This window comes from Ursus arctos, unplaced genomic scaffold, assembly GCF_023065955.2.
Source record: "Ursus arctos isolate Adak ecotype North America unplaced genomic scaffold, UrsArc2.0 scaffold_26, whole genome shotgun sequence".
Lineage (NCBI taxonomy): Eukaryota > Metazoa > Chordata > Mammalia > Carnivora > Ursidae > Ursus > Ursus arctos.
Genome location: NW_026622941.1, coordinates 31,713,018 through 31,731,121, shown reverse-complemented (window position 1 = coordinate 31,731,121; position 18,104 = coordinate 31,713,018). Strand labels below are relative to the sequence as shown.

Here is an 18,104-nt window from a genome sequence, read left to right as displayed (position 1 = left end):
GGCCAACACCGGGAAGACAGTGGACTAGCGTCCCAAAGACTGTCTTCAAAGTGCCAAAAATACTTCCAGGTTTATATAAGACAAATGTAGGACGAAGGTCGGTTGGTTCTGTGCAAGTAGGCAGAGAAGGTCAAATTGATCATCGTCTTGGGGTCTGCTGCACTGGGTCTTGCTGGCTCAGGTCTTGAGGGGATGGATAGTTTCTGTTCCCATCAGGAGGCGCTTTGCCCACAGGGTCTTTTACCTGTGTTAGGAGAAAAGCTGCAAAGAAGAACTTAATTATAAAGCTTGAGATCAAAATGGAGGTAGTTAAGTCTTCTTTCAGTGCTATAAATGTATTTTCTCTCCTTTATGCTTTTCTTAATAACATTGTCTTTAGCTTCTTTTATCATAAGAGTAACGTATATAGTACATGAAACTGTCCATTTAAAACAGTAGCAGGGGACTGATGTCAATCTTGTGACCATCTCAAGTGACCTCAAGGAGATCTCAAAAACAGGAGGAACTGGAAAATGAGTTGTTAAGTGGAGGCATGCAGTCAATGGTTTGATCAATCTGATATGATAGAAGCATTGCATTAAGATGACCTCAGGGTCTTTCGTGTGTCTGTGTGGAAATCACTAAACCTTAATTTTTTTTAAAAAAGATTTTATTTATTTATTCTACAGAGATAGAGACAGCCAGCGAGAGAGGGAACACAAGCAGGGGGAGTGGGAGAGGAAGAAGCAGGCTCATAGCGGAAGAGCCTGATGTGGGGCTTGATCCCATAACGCCAGGATCACGCCCTGAGCCGAAGGCAGACGCTTAACCGCTGTGCCACCCAGGCGCCCCTAAACCTTAATTTTTTACAACTGAAAAATAATACTTCAGTGTTTGGAGAACTGCTTATTAAATTTATACTCCCTTTGTATTTAATGCCCTGTAAGCTAACCAACAATCTGAAATACTGTCTACTGGGCAGTAGTCCTCAGGAAGAATGAGTAAAGCATTTGCTAATCTACTTTGAGGCTGACTTTTTTTCAGTTAACATAATACACAAAATATGTGTTAATTGACTGCTTCCGTTATGCTAAGGCCTCTGGTTAACAGGATATTAGTAGTTAAGTTTTGGGGGAGTCAGAAGTTACACTCAGATTTTCAAATATGTATATGGGGTGGCACTCCCACCCGCATTCTCTAGGATCAACTGAAGTATTTGTGAATTCTGTCAGCTTCTTAAGCAAATTCATGGAATCTGAGGAGGAGGTTGTGGGGCTCTCTGATTTGTAGCCAGCTGGTTCAAAGTACAGGTAACAACCTGAACTTGGCTCCTGCATCCTGAGCTGTAGTTAGTTTGGAGCCAGTCGATCAGAAGCTCGGCAGCAAGGCGGGCTTGTGACTGGGATCTGAGATGCCGGTGGTGGAGCCATTTTGTAGGACTGAGCTCTCATCCTGTGGGATACGATGCTCTCTGGGTAGATGCCATCAGAATTAGTTGAATTCTTGAGCACCCTGTTGATGTCCGAGAACTGTTTTTTTGGTATTGGGGGATTCCTTCCCCCCCACCAACACATTGCAGTTGGGTTCAGAAACCCAAAATAGACATTTAGAATTTACTTATTTAGGAATTTTATTCTTGTTCTTGAGACCTTTTTTGGTTGGATTTGATACCAAGATTGATAGTTTTCTCTAAGCACAATGAAAGTACCATTTTATTGTCTTCTGAATTCCATTGTTGCTGGCAAGAAGTCAGCTATCTTTAACAGAGAAATTATAGTAGCAATTAGAAGATTGGAGATGGCCAAAATACAGTGGTGATTTCTTCTTAACTTTTGTATTTTCAAAGAAACTACTTGTTTCTTCTTTCTTCTCTTTTTTGTGACCTCCTACCATAAATAAGAAGATAAACACAAGCTTAAAGGCAGGATATACGTGAAGAAAGGAAACGTCAGGATTTGGGGGATCCTTTCCAGCTCGACAAGAGACATGTTAAGAGAAGGACATTTTTAATTTTTTGTATTTAAAGCTCCCCATTTGAGTGTTCATCAAGTTGAAATTAGCCTTTTGAAAATCAACATAAATGATTTTTAACTGTATCTCTACCATCTATTATTTGTCATCTATTCATCGTCCTCCCACATATGTCTGTCTGTCATCTGCCATTCTGCTGACTGTCTCCTCCTGAATAGGAAATTGACTTCATATAAATAAAAGCCTGGTGAAATATGCCATTGGCATAGTTGTAGATGGAGATCTTGCAAAATACTATTCAGAAAGGGTAAGACAATGAGCTAGGTGTTTTCACAATTGAATTGTTAAGGTAAAATGGGAGTAGCAGCAGTGATAAAAGTCACGGTACCTGCTCATTTGTTAAAAAATTGGAAATCACTACTGTTATTCCGGCTGTGTCACTGTCTCAAAGCTCCTGGAGCAGAAATAAGAGCTAATGCCAGCTAATTTGTGCCAAAGCTAGGCTTCCTTGACTGAGTCAGAGCCGCCACTAGATCTAAAGTAGAGTGAAATGTTTATAAGCCACAGAGAGCAAGACGGGGATTCAGTTTAATCATCTCTTTCTAAAGCCAGCTTAAGAGGGATGATAGTGCCGTTTTCAAAACAAGCACCCATATCGCTCATTATGTGTCATATCACTTGGAGTCTATTTCTAAGCATGTTCCTAAGCCACAGTTACGGCATCTTGCTTATCACCTTTCATAACTGTTAAGGATCCCTGTATTCTTTTTAGACCCTACAAGAAAAAAGAAACAGAATTGTACAGTGTTGATAAATGTTTTGCTGTGATTGGCTCCTACCAATTCGAAGAGTCAGCAAAACAGGCTTCGAATTATGTATCCATTTTTGGTATACTAAAGAACAAAATAGAAAGTTGGTTATGTCTATTAAACAATTTTAACTCTGTGCTAGAGAGGACCTAAAGATCATTTGTCTCACTCTTTCGCTTTTATCATTAGTGAGATTTAGCTTTCTTAAAGCCAGATGATATAGAACTAGGGCTCCTAAGAGCAGACAAACTTTTCCATTTTCTATTTCAAAAGTATCTTGGATGATAAGTGCAAAAAGTGTACGTGAACATAATTCCCCATTTTGTAATAATAGGCAGTGGAAGCCAACTTGGCTATGTTCCTCATCAAACAGATAAAAATTTATTGCAGATAGACTTCCATGATTCCCGGGGATTATTAGTAAAGAATCTGTGAAAGCCGGTTGTATGTCATTGTAGATCTTAAAAAAGGTGCCTTTTTCCTCTGCATTTTTACTTTAAGATTTTATTACTTACCTTGCTTTTTTAAGTATAAGCAGCATGGGAATATTCATGTAGATGGAAAGATAATACTAGAACAGGTGGGGAGAAAAAAATATCTATTGATGGGTGGCTTACATGATTTTTACCACTCTAAAAAACTCACAGGCTAGGGTCATTCAGTGTACTTTTTATAGACACAGGAAGTCATTAATAGAGATTTTTGGTAATGAAGATGGACATAATCTTCTACAAATCTTTGCCTTTTTGGACATTAAGTAGAAATTATTTAATAATTATTCAGGCATAATGTTCTAACCAAGTAAAATGTTTTGCTATTGCCACCAAGTGCTAGAACAGAAAAAGACCAGTTAATGCTTTGAAGTGGTTTTTAGACAAGCCAAGAAATCCTATCTGCACAGCTCAAGAAATATTACTTAGAACTGGGAAAAGAGAGGAGCCGTAATAAGAAGGGTTGAGTGACTACTCAGTGGTCTATCTGTTCAGCTGTCTTTTTTCCCCCAGACTAAGTGAGGGGCAGATCCTCTGAGCTATTTATGCTGAAACTTCCCTATCCTTGAGGTGTTTGTTGTTTATCTTGGGGTTGGTTTAGAGGTGGTTTATCTTAGGTGTTTCCTCCTTGAGGATGTCTTTCACATTCTCACACCTGAAAGACAACTTGGCAAGATACAAAATACTTGGATCACAGCATTTCCCCCTTAAATATGTGCAGTTGTTGCTCTCTGGTGTATTCTGTTGCCTGGTTTTTAATACTTGGTGGGTGAGCTGCTTTTTTCTTTCTGCTCTGTTAAAAAAAAAAAAAAAAAAGATCAATTTCTGTTAACTTTACAAATCAGAAAATTTCCCAGGATGTGTTTTGCTGTTCCTACCTACCCCTGGGTGCCCATTTATTTCTTTTATAATGGTTTATCTTTCAACAATATCTTTTATCATTTTAATTTCCTTTGCTCTCCATTCTTGGAGAGCATTTCAAATTGATGTTCCACACTGATTCAAATTTCACACAGCTTCATTTCTGTTATTTACTGCCTCCAATATGGTGTTTACTTCTGTAATTATTTACATATTCTATTAATTTTTTAGAGTTCTTGGCAATCCTTCTTTACCCTACCTGTTCCCCTGTTTAATTTCATTCGGTTGTCTTTATTTAAGCTGATTCCCTCCTCATGGCTCTCTGTTCCTGCTTTTTTAGGCAAGGCCAGACCTTTTTTGAAGAACAGTTTAAAAATTTGGTCGGGGGTGGGGAGGTTGTTCATTTAGTATTTTGTTACTTTAATATTTCCTTTAATAATTCCTTCTGTTTCACTCTGCAGCCCTTATATCTGTTGCATGAATATTTCTATAACCAGATTCTAGCCCTGGGCTTATCTTCCTGTGTACACATTTCTTGTGTGTTTTGCCTATGCCAATTCAATTACGATCTACATTCAGGTGATTCACAGCCGTTAGCTGCTGTTAGGTCCACATTGTTTATTGTGCTAGAACATTTACTTCTAGATGTCACATAGAGCTAAATATGACAAAGCACCACTTAAGTTCCTGTTTGCTAAATTCACCGCCTCAGGGAAGACGTATTGATTTCTTATTAACCTTTGTGTACTCCATTTGTCCGGTGTAAAAGCATACTGCCTCCACTTTTGTTAGCATTTCATACTAACGTTATCTCTCTCTTATAACCTCTACTGTTTTAGGAGATTTCTTACCAAAAAAAAAAAAAAAAAAAAAAATCTTATGTATTAATTTATTTGCCATCTCTCCCCATCAAGAAATTCTTTCCTTCTCTGTTTTTCTCCTGCCCTCTTCAATCTGTGTGTTCTAGGAACACGTCTTTCTTCTTCTCATTATCTGAATACTGGAATATTATACTGTTACTTAAAATGATCTTGAGTTACAGGGGTGACAAACCAGTACCTAGATGGTTGTATAGAGCTACCCAGGAATGTGTTCTCTTTGGCCTACAGAGTATGTCGTACCTTCCATGTCTCACTCATTTGGCTTCTATATTTATTATACCTGACTTGCTTCTGTAAGAAGTTTGAGACCCTTTTTTGAGAAAAGAAAAAAGAGAAGGAAAATGTTTGTAATGTGAGTTAAAGCTACAGAATTATGGGGGGGGGGAAACCCCTGCAAGTTATAACCAAAATGTAATAGTGGTTATGTATGGGAGGGGTGCTTAGAGGTGATTTTTATTTACCTAACCTTCTTACCTGTGACTTCCAGATTTTCCCTAACGAATAATATATTGAGTGTAAAACATCAGTTAACAGTAATTTGAAAGGATATGGTTTTGTTAAAAAAAAATTAAAAAAATAAAAAGTAGAAGGATATGGTTTTGTATATGCATCCCAAAGTACTAATCAACTGTGAAGCCACAGTCTGTGCTTGACAGTTAGGCAAGTTATAGTAACAGAAGATATGTGAGTTACGATCATTCCATTAAAAGGGTTGTAGTTGGGAAACAACGTGATACAGACTTTACTGAGATGTTACCGGAAAAAAGGAATACGATGAGATCAATAGTATATTCTCAAGTAATATGAATGGAGAAGTCATTTGGGCTGTTAAAGACTGCACTGAGTTTAAATGATGGTGACATGTTGATAATGCCTTGTGAAGAGCTTTTTAACACTACAGAACAATAATTCTGCTCGTCATCCGCATAGATAAAATCTCACCCATAACCTGGCTCCTCTGTTACAGGCATTTTGTGTTGTATATATATTTTCATTACTTTGGGGGCTTATTGCCTTTGACGTTGCCCAGCAGTGTTTGTGAAAGTCTGAAGTCTTGTTGTTAGAGAAGAATAAAAACTGAATTCTGGGGGCGCCTGGGTGGCACAACGGTTAAGCGTTTGCCTTCTGCTCAGGGCGTGATCCTGGCGTTCTGGGATCGAGCCCCACATCAGGCTCCTCCGCTATGAGCCTGCTTCTTCCTCTCCCACTCCCCCTGCTTGTGTTCCCTCTCTCGCTGGCTGTCTCTCTCTCTGTCGAATAAATAAATAAATAAATCTTTAAAAAAAAACACAAAAAAAACAAAAAACTGAATTCTGTGTTAACAACCTGGTAGCTATAGATCCTTGACTTTTCAGAAGAAGGCAGACATAGCAGTCCTGGGCAGGACAGCCAAACGGAAAGTAACAACTACAGTAAGGGACACTTTTTTAGACAGATTTTCTTTCCTTTTATTAAGATGACTCCTTTAGCAATCGTAGAGCAATGATTTGCAAAATGAAATTAGGACATCAGAATCCTTCTTGTTCAAGAAGCATTATTATTGAAAGGTGCCTTCCTGTGCTTCTAAGAAGCTAATTAGTTGCTGCCTGGCTTGTGCTGAGAGGCTGCTGTGGCTCATAGGTATTTACCTATCGCAACAGGATTTTCTAATGCTATTTGTTTATGAAATTATTTATCCTTCTGACTCAGGACTTTAAAAGGGCTTCCAGCAGTTTTTGAAAGCCAGCTTCAGCACTCAAGAGCCCTTGTGCTATTGATGGCGGATCAGCCTGGCAACGTGAGAGTGTGAGAATCCGGTTGTGGTGTCTGAGGTGCAGTTTTCTGGTGAAACTCCGTAAGGACAGGCATGATAATGAGCTTCCATGGATGCAGACTTCTTTATTTATTTTGTAAGAAATCTAACTTTCTCACAATATTCAGAAACAATACCAACCTAGATTTTTGTGGTTGCGTTTGCGCTAATAAGCTGCTAACAGGAACTTGTACCGCTCCGTTCCTTATGTTCATTTCAATTCATGGGTTTCGGGTGGACTATTAAGAATTTGTTCTTTATCGACATTTATTTTGGTTAGTGTTTGGAATAGGGAATAAGTCAGAAGTTCTTCATAGATCTTTTCCTAAAATTTAACTATCATTAATTACATCCATTTATGAAGTACTTAATTCTTAATTTGGAGGATTTCACACAGTATTTCTGAACTGCTGTTCATCAGAACAGTGAGCTTTGTCTCGGGACAGAATTCCATTTGTTTCCCCAGAGTAGCAAAGAGGTTTTGGGGTGGCAGAGCCTTAATAGCCAGGGTTAATCAAAAATGGGCACCATGTGTAGAAATCCATAAATTACAGTTTGCATGGATATTTTGTTGATAGCAAGGTGAGATAGCCTTAGCAAATGTGGAGCCTGCTGCTCTCCCTGAACATAGCATTCTTTTATAGTTTCCATTTTTAGAGCAGTTTTATGGGTTTATACTTGTCTCGCTTGAAATTATGTAGTGAATCACATACAATTGACTAATTAGACTGAGCTCTTTAACATGACATCTGGTGGCAGTAAGTACATAGCAGGTTTGGTCTCTATGTCTCTAGAAGTAGTCTTCCTCCTTCAACAGATTGCATCCCTTTTTGCCGCAAGGCCTTTGTCTAAGCTGGACTGATTATCTAAAGTGTGTGTCACCTTTCCCATGCTGTCATCAGTCTCTAGCTTACTCATTCACCTGATCTCTGCTTAAATATGACCTTCTCATCCAAGAACTATCTGACTCTTCAAGCTGGGCCAGTCCCTTTTCTACGAGCTCATTTCTTCACACTTCCCCTTTGGTGAGACCCATCACATTTCACATCTAATTACTTGTTGAAATACATTTTAGCAGACAGATGCTAAGCTCCATGAGGACAGAGGACATGTCTCTCCTACGACACTGTGTCCCCAGTGCTTAGCACAATGCCCCGCTCAGATCAAGTATGCAGTGAACACTCACTGATTAATGGTTACTGCCTGCATGATTTGGGCTCTGTCTGCCTCTCCTCTCCACACATATGCTGCTTCACACTTACTGTTTACCTCTGAGAAAATCCCCTATCATTTCATATTTCCTTAAGGCCATGCTTGTCTCTGTAGAACTGTCTGCCCAGCCTCTCTGAACTAGCATCTAATCACTGTCAGTGTGCAGCCGTTGTCTGCATCACAGGATGCAACCCAGTGTGTAGCTGTGCTGTGACCCTTACCATGGTATTTGGAAATTATTTGATTGCCAGTTTATGTGAGCAGGGCTTGTATATAGCTTCTCTTATAACAGAGACCCTACTTTGTTCACTTATATTCATCCTGATAATGCCAGCACCTAGCACAAGTCAAACTGAATCAAAAAAGGTTAGAATGCCTCACAACTACAGGTATATAATCCTAGAAATAATTGCTGACATTATCGACTGCTTTCCATATGCTAAGCACAATTTTAAGTGCTTTTACTCTATGTACTCATTGAACCTCCACTCCTATGAAAGAGTTACTCTTATTCTTCTCAATATATAGGTGATCTGGAGACCCAAAAAGTTAATTTGTCCAGACTTAACCATCTGGGGAGTGGCAAGGCTGGAATTTAAACCCACTGGTTCCAGAGCCTACCCTCATCTTTGCTGGCCAGTCAGTAGAGTCTAGAACTTTCAAAATTGGGTTCTGGAATCTCTCTGTCTGGGTCAAATTCTGGTTCCTCTGCTTAGCATCATCTGACCTGGGGTAAGGTCCTTCTTTGCAAAATGGGGATAATTACATGTCCTTTATAGGGATGTTGTGAGAACTTAATAAAATAATCAGTCTCTGTGAAATATCAAATGCAGGCCATTGTAACACTGGTAAATCAATGGGAGCACTCATTTGACAGATCTTTTGGGGTTCTTTCCAATTCTAAATCCAATGAGTCTGTCTGTTTATAGTTCCTCAGTCTTTTCTCTTTGTCATTCCTTGTTACTTTTCAAGGTCCTGGTGTTTCTTTTTAATAATTAACCTTTATATAAGGCCTGAGGCTATCTCTACATTTCTGTCAAGTAAAATCCATGGGCTTTGTGACAAGCATGTGCTGCCTAAAACCACAGTCCTGATTTCCCACGCTTAAATCTAGGAGCTGTGTGCCTGAGTAAAGATGTCTGGCTAAGGAGAGCAGCTGAATTCTTGTTACAGCCAGACCAGCAGGAAAAGAAATCCAGACAATTACTGTTGTCTGCTTTTTGGAAGCTTATTGAGATGTTCTAATTGTAAAAGAACTAAAAAGAATATACAATTAATTTGTCAACATTTGTATCAAATGTTTCCTCTTTCCAAGTTAGATGAAAGCCAATTTAGTATCATGTGTTCTCTTAAATTGATTAGCAGTCAGATGGAAACTTCCAGCTGTTTAGGTGATGATTTAATTGTAAAGACTATTCATACTTTGTCTACTAACACATGCTTTTTTTAATGAAACTCATAAAATCTTGATTCTTTTCATGTATATTTATATATATTGATAGGCACTACAGCAGCAAGTAATACTGGTGGAAACTACAGAGTGTATAGTTCTGAGATTTAGTGGTCTCACTTGTGAGCAGTTATTAATAGTAGTTATTCAGTAGTACAGAAGCAGATATATATTAACTTAAATAAATCTGATCTGTCCGTGTATTTGCTTGGTCCAAACATGGAACAAAGTAAATAAAAATATGGCAAAACACGTCTAAAATAGGTGAAATTGGGAACAGTTATGACATCAGGAAGGAATTTAGCTCACAGAATAAATACCATGAAGTCCAAAACACTTAGTAGGGGTAGGCGTCTCTGACTGCCTAATGAAGAGGGAAGTGAAAAACTGCTGTGTGATTTATAGTGCCCATAAACACAGAGAGAGAAGCACAACTGTTGTAGTTACTGAGACCATAGACAGATCTCTCCTGTTACCTGGAATGTGGTAAATAGCACCATCAGCAGCCCTTGTTCAGAAAATACAGCAACAGGGGTGGCTCGTCGTTAAGCGTCTGCCTTCAGCTCAGGTCATGATCCCAGCGTCTGGGATCGAGCCCCGCATCGGGCTCCCTGCTCAGCGGGAAGCCTGCTTCTCCCTCTCCCACTCCCCCCGCTGTGTTCCTTCTATTGCTGCCCTTCTTTCCGTCAAATAAATACAATCTTAAAAAAAAAAAAAAAAGAAAAAAAAAGAAAAGAAAATACAGCAGCAGGTATCTTGGTGCTGCTACCTTCGATATAGGCTATTTTTTGGCATTCTAAAGATGAATTCATTAAAAGCAGTTCTACATGGGTATCTTACATAACCCATTGATGTTCTGGCTTAATCTGGAGATCAATTTATAGTATCTACAAGTAGAAAAAGATTACATTTTCTTAGATAATCCTGCTTGATTTTTTTTTCCACTTAGTTTTTGGCAAGTATTGATTAGGTATTGGTTTTAGATTACATGATCAGACATACCTGGAAACTGGAAGTGCCACTGAGAAGTGAGCTAGGTATGGCCAAGAGGATCAAGGTTTTCTTTTAAGAAGTAATTTTGTATTAGCCTTAAGTTGTGGACTATAGAACTGTAGTTTTTCAAATATGTGGTGAGCATCAGGAGAGCTTGGAGAATTTTTAAAAGACAGACCCATCTCCAGTTTTCTATTTAGTAGGTCTGGGGTGGGTAAGGTGAGACCATCTTCATTAAAAAACAAAACAAAACAAAAAAACCACTGTATAAGTGGTTTAGTGATTGGTGAAGTTCTAGAACTACTACCATAGGTTATGCTGCATTAATTTCAGATAGAAACAAACTGTAAGCAAGTATAACCAAAGACACCTTAGCCATAAAACCATCTGTTTTATGGTTAAGATTATATGTTCTCAAGGACTTTAAATTACCAAAGTATTGTCCATTGTAAGCCACTTCAAAAATCTATGCCTAGCTGGTCGAATAGGGTGATTTACTATATGGATTTTTTATTAGTAAGCCAGTTAGTTTTGGTGTGTCTGCTGGAAATGACGACTTTGAGTAGTTAATACGATTCTAGGATAATTTTTATTCTCATCATTGTCTGATTACATTTCCATATAGACTAAAAATATTTTGATAATTATATCCTATCTAGAGAGCATTTTCTTCTTTTTAGTCCACAAAACTTGTAAAGCATGTTTTAAATACATTCTAAAGTTATCTGAGAGCTCTAGCGATAGTTTCATTTGTAGGCTTTCAAGTGATAATATGAAAATGGGTATCTCCACATTATGTCTTTACTTACCTGCAGTAGTCACTAATTATAGACAAAATCTTTATCTGGTAAACCTTTGTTTAAAGTAGAAAACCGGGGCGCCTGGATAGCGCAGTCGTTAAGCGTGTGCCTTCAGCTCAGGGCGTCGGGATCGAGTCCCACATCGGGCTCCACCGCTGGGAGCCTGCTTCTTCCTCTCCCACTCCCCCTGCCTGTGTTCCCTCTCTCGCTGGCTGTCTCTCTGTCACATAAATAAATAAAATCTTTAAAAAAAAGATAAAGTAGAAAACCAAGGATGTGTCTTTGTCTAGCATCAGTGTTTATAACAGCACCAGAAATCGCGAGTGGGTGTCCTCTGTTGACTTTTCCTTGTCTCTTCACAGGCATCGCTTCCATGACTGTGCCCGTGTACATCGCAGAGGTCTCCCCGCCCAATTTAAGAGGTCGGTTAGTCACCATCAATACCCTCTTCATCACCGGAGGCCAGTTCTTTGCAAGTGTTGTTGATGGAGCCTTCAGTTATCTCCAAAAGGATGGATGGAGGTCTGTAAATTGTTCTTACATTTAATTTTCAAATCGTGATTTTAGGCGATGGGAGAAACATTGAGAAATGATAAGAAATATGTAACTGGGTATTTTGAATCATTATAACTAATTTATAAGTGGGTGGCATTCAGCAAAATTGAAAGTGGACAAGAAGCTGATATTTATTTTAATGATAGACAAGGAACCTACCATTATGAATTGATATTTACAGGTTTTTTAGCATTTAGGTGACATTTCTCACACTGTGTGTAATCTTTTGCAATATTTGTTTAAAAATGAATGCAGCGATAAATATGTATGGAGTTCTTGAATTGTATCTGTGATTGACAAGGTGTTTATGAACTGCAGTTATAACTAACATCCTTTTTGGATTTAAGAGGCTGCATTCTGACCTGAAAGAAAGAAAACCCATGCTTTAAAGGTATAGATTTAGCTATATAAGAATATGTTGTTATGTATATTTAAATTTAAAATACACACATTGTTCCCTGGTCACTATTTGCCTTATTTTGAATCAAAAGAGATGAGAAAAGTGTTTTTAAACTGCTTTGAAATATTTTCAAACCAAACATTATAGAAGCAAACTAATCTTATGTTAAAGCTTAAAACTATAATAGGCTCCGAATTTTGATATCACACTTTATAGTAATCAAAACAATAGCTTCGTGTAACTGGTCAGGGAAATTTTGTTAAAAGGTGCAGCGGGTCACACAGTATTCTCTAACTTATTCTCTTGGCACTGCGGATTACAACAGATGTTTATTGAACATCTCTGTATGGGCGCTGGAGATACAAGATTGAACAAGACAGACTCTAGTACTTTTATGCACGGTACTTACAGTGTTGAAGTGAATTCTTAACAGCTGAAGAAAAACGGGTTTGATGAGATAAGGATGTAGGGAGTTAAGCTGTGTGAACAGCACCATAAACCATGTGCTTTGTTGAGCCGTTAAAGACTGAGACTGATGAAGCTTTATTAAAAGTTATGTAAGAAAACTTACTGTTGCCAATTAGGGCCTACCTGTGTCAGGACCGTTAAAGAGAGGACCCAATTCTTAAAGCATTGGTTTCTTCTACAGAGGTTGCTAAACCACTTTCCATCTTTGAAGGGACGAATCTCTGCCAAAATGAGAAATTACCTGAAAATTGGAGAAACAGGAAATTTCATCTTTCTTTTTCCACTCTGTAGATGAAGACAAAGATAGCTCTTACCAGCATAAACTGATATTTTGAGTCTTTTTTAGAAACTTGGTGAAAGTCAGCTTTCAACCCCATGTCTTTAAGTAGGCCTAAATCATTTATTTACATTAAGTTAAAAAAAAAAATTTTAGGGGTGCCTGGGTGGCTCAGTTCGTTAAGTGTCCGACTTTTGATTTTGAAAATAAATGTTAAATGCTTATAGCTGCCATAGAAAGTGTAAGAAAGAAGAGACTAGAGACAAAAATCATTTTCCAAATAACCCGTGGGATCCCAGCTGAAGTTGGAGACATATGTTTGCAGGAAAGCCGAATAGCATGCCTGTGTGCATTTTCCCCACAATACTAGACTGAAGGGTGAAAAAATAAACTGTAAGAGGATAGGAAGACTAACTTGGGCTGGTACTCAGCCAAATGCATTAACATACCAGATCTCTTGGAACTCACTTGCTGTTCGCATGAATACGCATTCACTTATGTCCACGTGCAAACAGGTTTCCTTTTTTTACTGGTGAGTTTTCTGTGTGTTACTCTCTTGCGGTATTTAGCATTCTTAGCAGTGTGTTTAACTTCTCTGACTCCTGGACTAATAGGAGTGTGGTTACAGGCAAATAAAGGTTGAAGAGCTACCTCAACATCTTTAGAACTGTCAGCAATTATAACTTATTTAAAATTATAACAGCACATAATTCATTTTTGTGGCAGTATATTTCAGAAATCCTAATTGAAATGTGGGTGTAAATGTTACAAATAGAATTTTTTCATACTCATATTTTTGCATGTTATCAAGTAAGGTGTCCCCTCTCTTCCAAGAGTTTTGACATTTTAGCATTGTTTATTTCCCTTTTTGACTTTTATTGCCTCTGAAACTGTCTAGTTCAAGTTACCAAACATTTGGTGTTATTACTGTATAACCAGTGTCCCAGATTTTACTAGTTTACGTTGGAGTAATGAACAATTTTAGAGTCTGTTAGTGAGTATTATTTGATCCTAACTAAAATCTCGAGAGACTGGTGGAACTGATATATTCACAATTTGCTGATTAAAAAAAATGCTAAGAGAAGTTAAAGATTTGATTGAGGCCACATGGCTGTTACAAAGAAGAGTTTAGAGCCAGTTCTTCTTACTTGAAATCTAACTACTTTCTTCCTCATTCTGCTTCCAGTAGTTTATAAGTTAAAATGTAGTTATTGACAATTTTGACAGTAGTGACCAAATTAAGACTTACAGAAGGCGAAACTGATTAATCAGACAAAAACTTCTTAGCCTTTGTTCTTGAAAAACGAACTCATCTTTTGTGCCAGATGGGTCAAAGCTACTGTTCTCTTATTTGGATATCATAGAAATAAATTGTTTTCTGCCAAAGAACTAGAAGATTAATTTTTCTAGAAAAAAGAATTGCCAGTAGAAAATCGAACCTTGGTATTTGTGTAGCACTCTTGTGTTATTATATGTTTTTCCTGGGAAAAATGTCATCCAGCTTCATGAGGAAAGAGGAATAAGGATTTTGAAGAGATCATTAATGATTAGAATTTTGTGAAAACAACTTTATTGAGATATAATTCACATACCATTCAGTTTACCCATTTAAGATGCATATTCAGTGGCTTTTCGTATATTTGCAGAGCTGTGAAGCCATCACTGCAGTCAAATTTAGAATATTTTCATTACCCCGGAGAGAAACTTTGTACCCCTTAGCTGTCACCCCCCAACCTTCCAGCTCTTGCCAGCTCTAGGTGATCATTAATCTACTTTTTGTCTATAGATTTGCCTCTTCTGGACATTGCATGTAATGGCATGTGGTCCCTTGTGGACTGGCTTCTCTCACTGACCATGTTTTCAGAGTTCGTTCATATTGTAGAATGTGTACGTGTTTTCTTTCTTTTTATTGGCCACTGTGGATATACCACATTCTATTTATCCAGTTTTCAGTTGATGGACATTTCCACTTTTTAGCTATTATAAATAATGGTGCTATGAACATTTCTGTACAACTTTCAGGGTGGACATGTTTTCCCTTCTCTTGGGCATATACCTATGGGTGGAATTGCTAGGTCATGTGGTAACTACGTCTAGCCTTTTGAGGACTTGGCAGACTGTTCTCCAAAGGACTGCACTATTTTACATTCCCACTTCGCACTGTATGAGAATTCCAGTTTCTCTGCATGCTAGGGAACATTGATTATCTGTCGTTTTGATTATCGTCATCTTAGGTGGGTGTGAAGTGGCATCGCATCGTGGTTTTGATTTGCATTTCCCTGATGAATCGTGATGTTGAGAAAGATTTGATTTTTACCTAATATATTACAGTGCTTATAAAGATGGCTGAGGTATTTTAGTAGTTAGTATTAGTGATACAAAGTTTTATCACTGCCTTTCTCTGCGCTGATATTTTTTAGTCTTGCTTATTGAACATGGATTTGCTCACTGCCCCTCAAGCAAATGAAGGTTTTCTCTTTTGTCATTGCCGAGTTAAAGCCTGGCATGTCGCAGGCCCTCAATAAATATATAATAGAGTAAATTTAACAGCTGCCACTGTGAAGGTATAAAACACTTACCTGGGCATGCCACTGCTTAAATGTCTCACAGCCTCTCCATTTCCCACAGGAAATAAAAAGTCAAGCTCTTATCATGGTTTGTGGTGCCTTCCATTATCCAGTCTGTGCCTGCTTTTCTAGATTTTTCTACCTTATCGTTGCCTCCCTCCCTCTTCCTTTATATAACAGCCGTGCTTGTATGCCCGATACACCAGTTGCATCATTTCTAGATTTTTCCATCTGCTTAATTTACCTATAACGCTTTCCTACCCTGTCCTGCTTTACTGGTCCACCTACAGTTCCTCCTTTAAATCTCTGCTTTTGCATATCATGTGAAACTGTTTCTGTTCCCTTGTCCTTTCATAAGACTTTCTACATAGCTTCACTGTTTTATACATTTCTTATTTTGAACTAGTTACTTTTCTGTTAGTCTCTCGATTCACTTTAGAACTCCTGAATGTCATTGACTTTGTACTCTTTTTTTAGATCTGGGAAAGAGCCTGGAACATAGAAAATGCTCAATTAATGTTTATTGAACTGAGCTGAATTGATTCAGCTCTAGGGAAGGGACTCTTAACTAAAGCGAAAAGCTATTGATTTTTAAACCAAAATACCAATTCGTTAATGTATGTTGAGGAATACATTTGCTTCATAGATAGCTGCAAAACTAAATTATTAATCATAAGTGTTTCTTATTAGGGGTACAAATCAGAGAATGAAAATTAGTTTCTGAGCTCATGTGGGTTTCCATCCCTCAGAATAATATGCCTCCCTGGCTCCAGAACACTTTTTGTTCTCTTTTGGACAGAGCTGGTTTTCAAATGAGTTTTCCTCTACTTATGATTACATAAACCATCATGTGACTTATAGTAATAAGACTGATATATCTAGAGAGGAGCTAAATTATTCTCTTTTATGTTGATTTTTGTTCATTTTATTCTCAGATTTTTTAAAAATTAGTGTTATCTCAGTAGCCCATGCACAACCATTTGGTGTCTGAATGTGCTAGGTATTTTCACATTTTTCAGCATTACATCATGCTTTTTGTGTGTGCTAAGGAGGTAGAATTTGAGGAAATGTTAAGTGTTGAATGAGAAGTACAGAATATTAGTGTTAGCAACATCTGCAGGAGAGATTTTTCTGAAATGTCTTTAGGCTAATTCGTGGACAGTGTGAGACTTGTGCCGAGTTCTTTGAAGAATTGGTGGACAGAGGTGGAAATGAGGGCAGAATAGAGGCCAGGTGAGGACAGGAGGCTTGAAACTGAGGTAATGAAGTGCATGAGAGATGGGAGCCAGATTCTAGAGGTCTGTGAATTCTAGGCTTAGAGATTTTTGAACTTTTATCTACAGGCAAAGGGAAACTATTTTAGAGCAGAGCATGCTATAACGTAAATCAAAGATTAATATGAGAGCGATGCTCAGAATTTATTGGAACTCTTGGCTCCTGGATGGTTGCAGAGACTATATTTATGAGGCTGTCACCAGAATATAGGTGTGAGGTAGTGAGGTGTTACTCTTGGAGTCATCAGTTAGTATAGGAATCATTCAGTCATTCAAGAAAACCTTGTTGGGGGGCACGTTCTGTATACTGTGCTGTGCATGCCACTAGAGATAGATGAATAAGAAGTGTACCTGTTCTCAGGCACCTCACAGACTGATGGAGAGACTTTTTCATCAGCTTGTTAATTAAATGATGGATAGTGTTATGAGAGCTCTTAGGGTGTGTGAATAACTTAGCTTTATGATGGAAAGATATTTGAGCTGAGTCTTTATGATTAAGAGAGATCCAGGCATAGCGAGGGAGAAGGAAATGTTAGGTGGAATAGAATTTTCAAAAGCCTGGTAAGTAGTGTGAAAGGGCCAGTCATGTGTGGGCAGTAGTGAGAAGTTTTAAAGCAGCTAGGTGGAGGGCTGTGATGACTATCTGGGAGTTTGAAGGTGACGTAGAAAGGTAGTCTTCAGTGGGTGTGAACAGAACTTTAAATTCCTTGCACTCACTTTAGCAGTACATTGAATCAAGTTTGTTTATTGGAAGTACAGAAAATAATTTTTAAAATAATTTCCTTGGGATGAAAAATGAGTGAACCTCTCTCCCCCCTAATATTTTACAATTTAAAAAATCATGTCAATAAGATGCTTTTGAGAATGATATTTCAAAAAGGTGGTATTTCTAAGCAAATTTATGCTGGGGAAAGTGTTCTTATAGTTTAGTGCTCAGAGATCAGTGGTATTTGGCTCCATATAAAATACAGAGTATTAAGCTGTCTTAAAAATCTAACTGTGCAGTGGCCATTTTAAGAAAGATGGATTTGGCTAACAGCTTGATTATAAGTTAATATCTTAATGCTGAAGACACTTGTAATTTCATTGTTGACAGAATTAGGATGCAAGACTCTTTGTTATAAAGGTATCGATAGTGTTGTGGGAGGAATAGGTTTAAGACTTGTTTTCACAGCACGTGAATTAATTTATCTGAGCTCTAATATCTTTATGAAACTAATGCTTCAACAGTTCTAGAATGTTATAGCATCAGATGAGTTAATGGCTCTGAACATATGTACAAACTCTTAAATGCTAGTAGATATTGTTTGCTGTCATCTCCAGA

General features: G+C 37.9%; 1 protein-coding gene across 1 annotated transcript in view; it reads left to right on the top strand.

Annotated features, from left to right (window-relative positions):
- SLC2A13 (solute carrier family 2 member 13) overlaps positions 1-18,104 on the top strand; it is a 352,860-nt gene that overhangs the window by 42,464 nt on the left and 292,292 nt on the right. Inside the window, exon 2 of the mRNA XM_026502097.4 lies at positions 11,602-11,761. Within this exon, the coding sequence (XP_026357882.1) occupies positions 11,602-11,761 (160 nt within the window). The remainder of the gene's footprint in view (positions 1-11,601; positions 11,762-18,104) is intronic.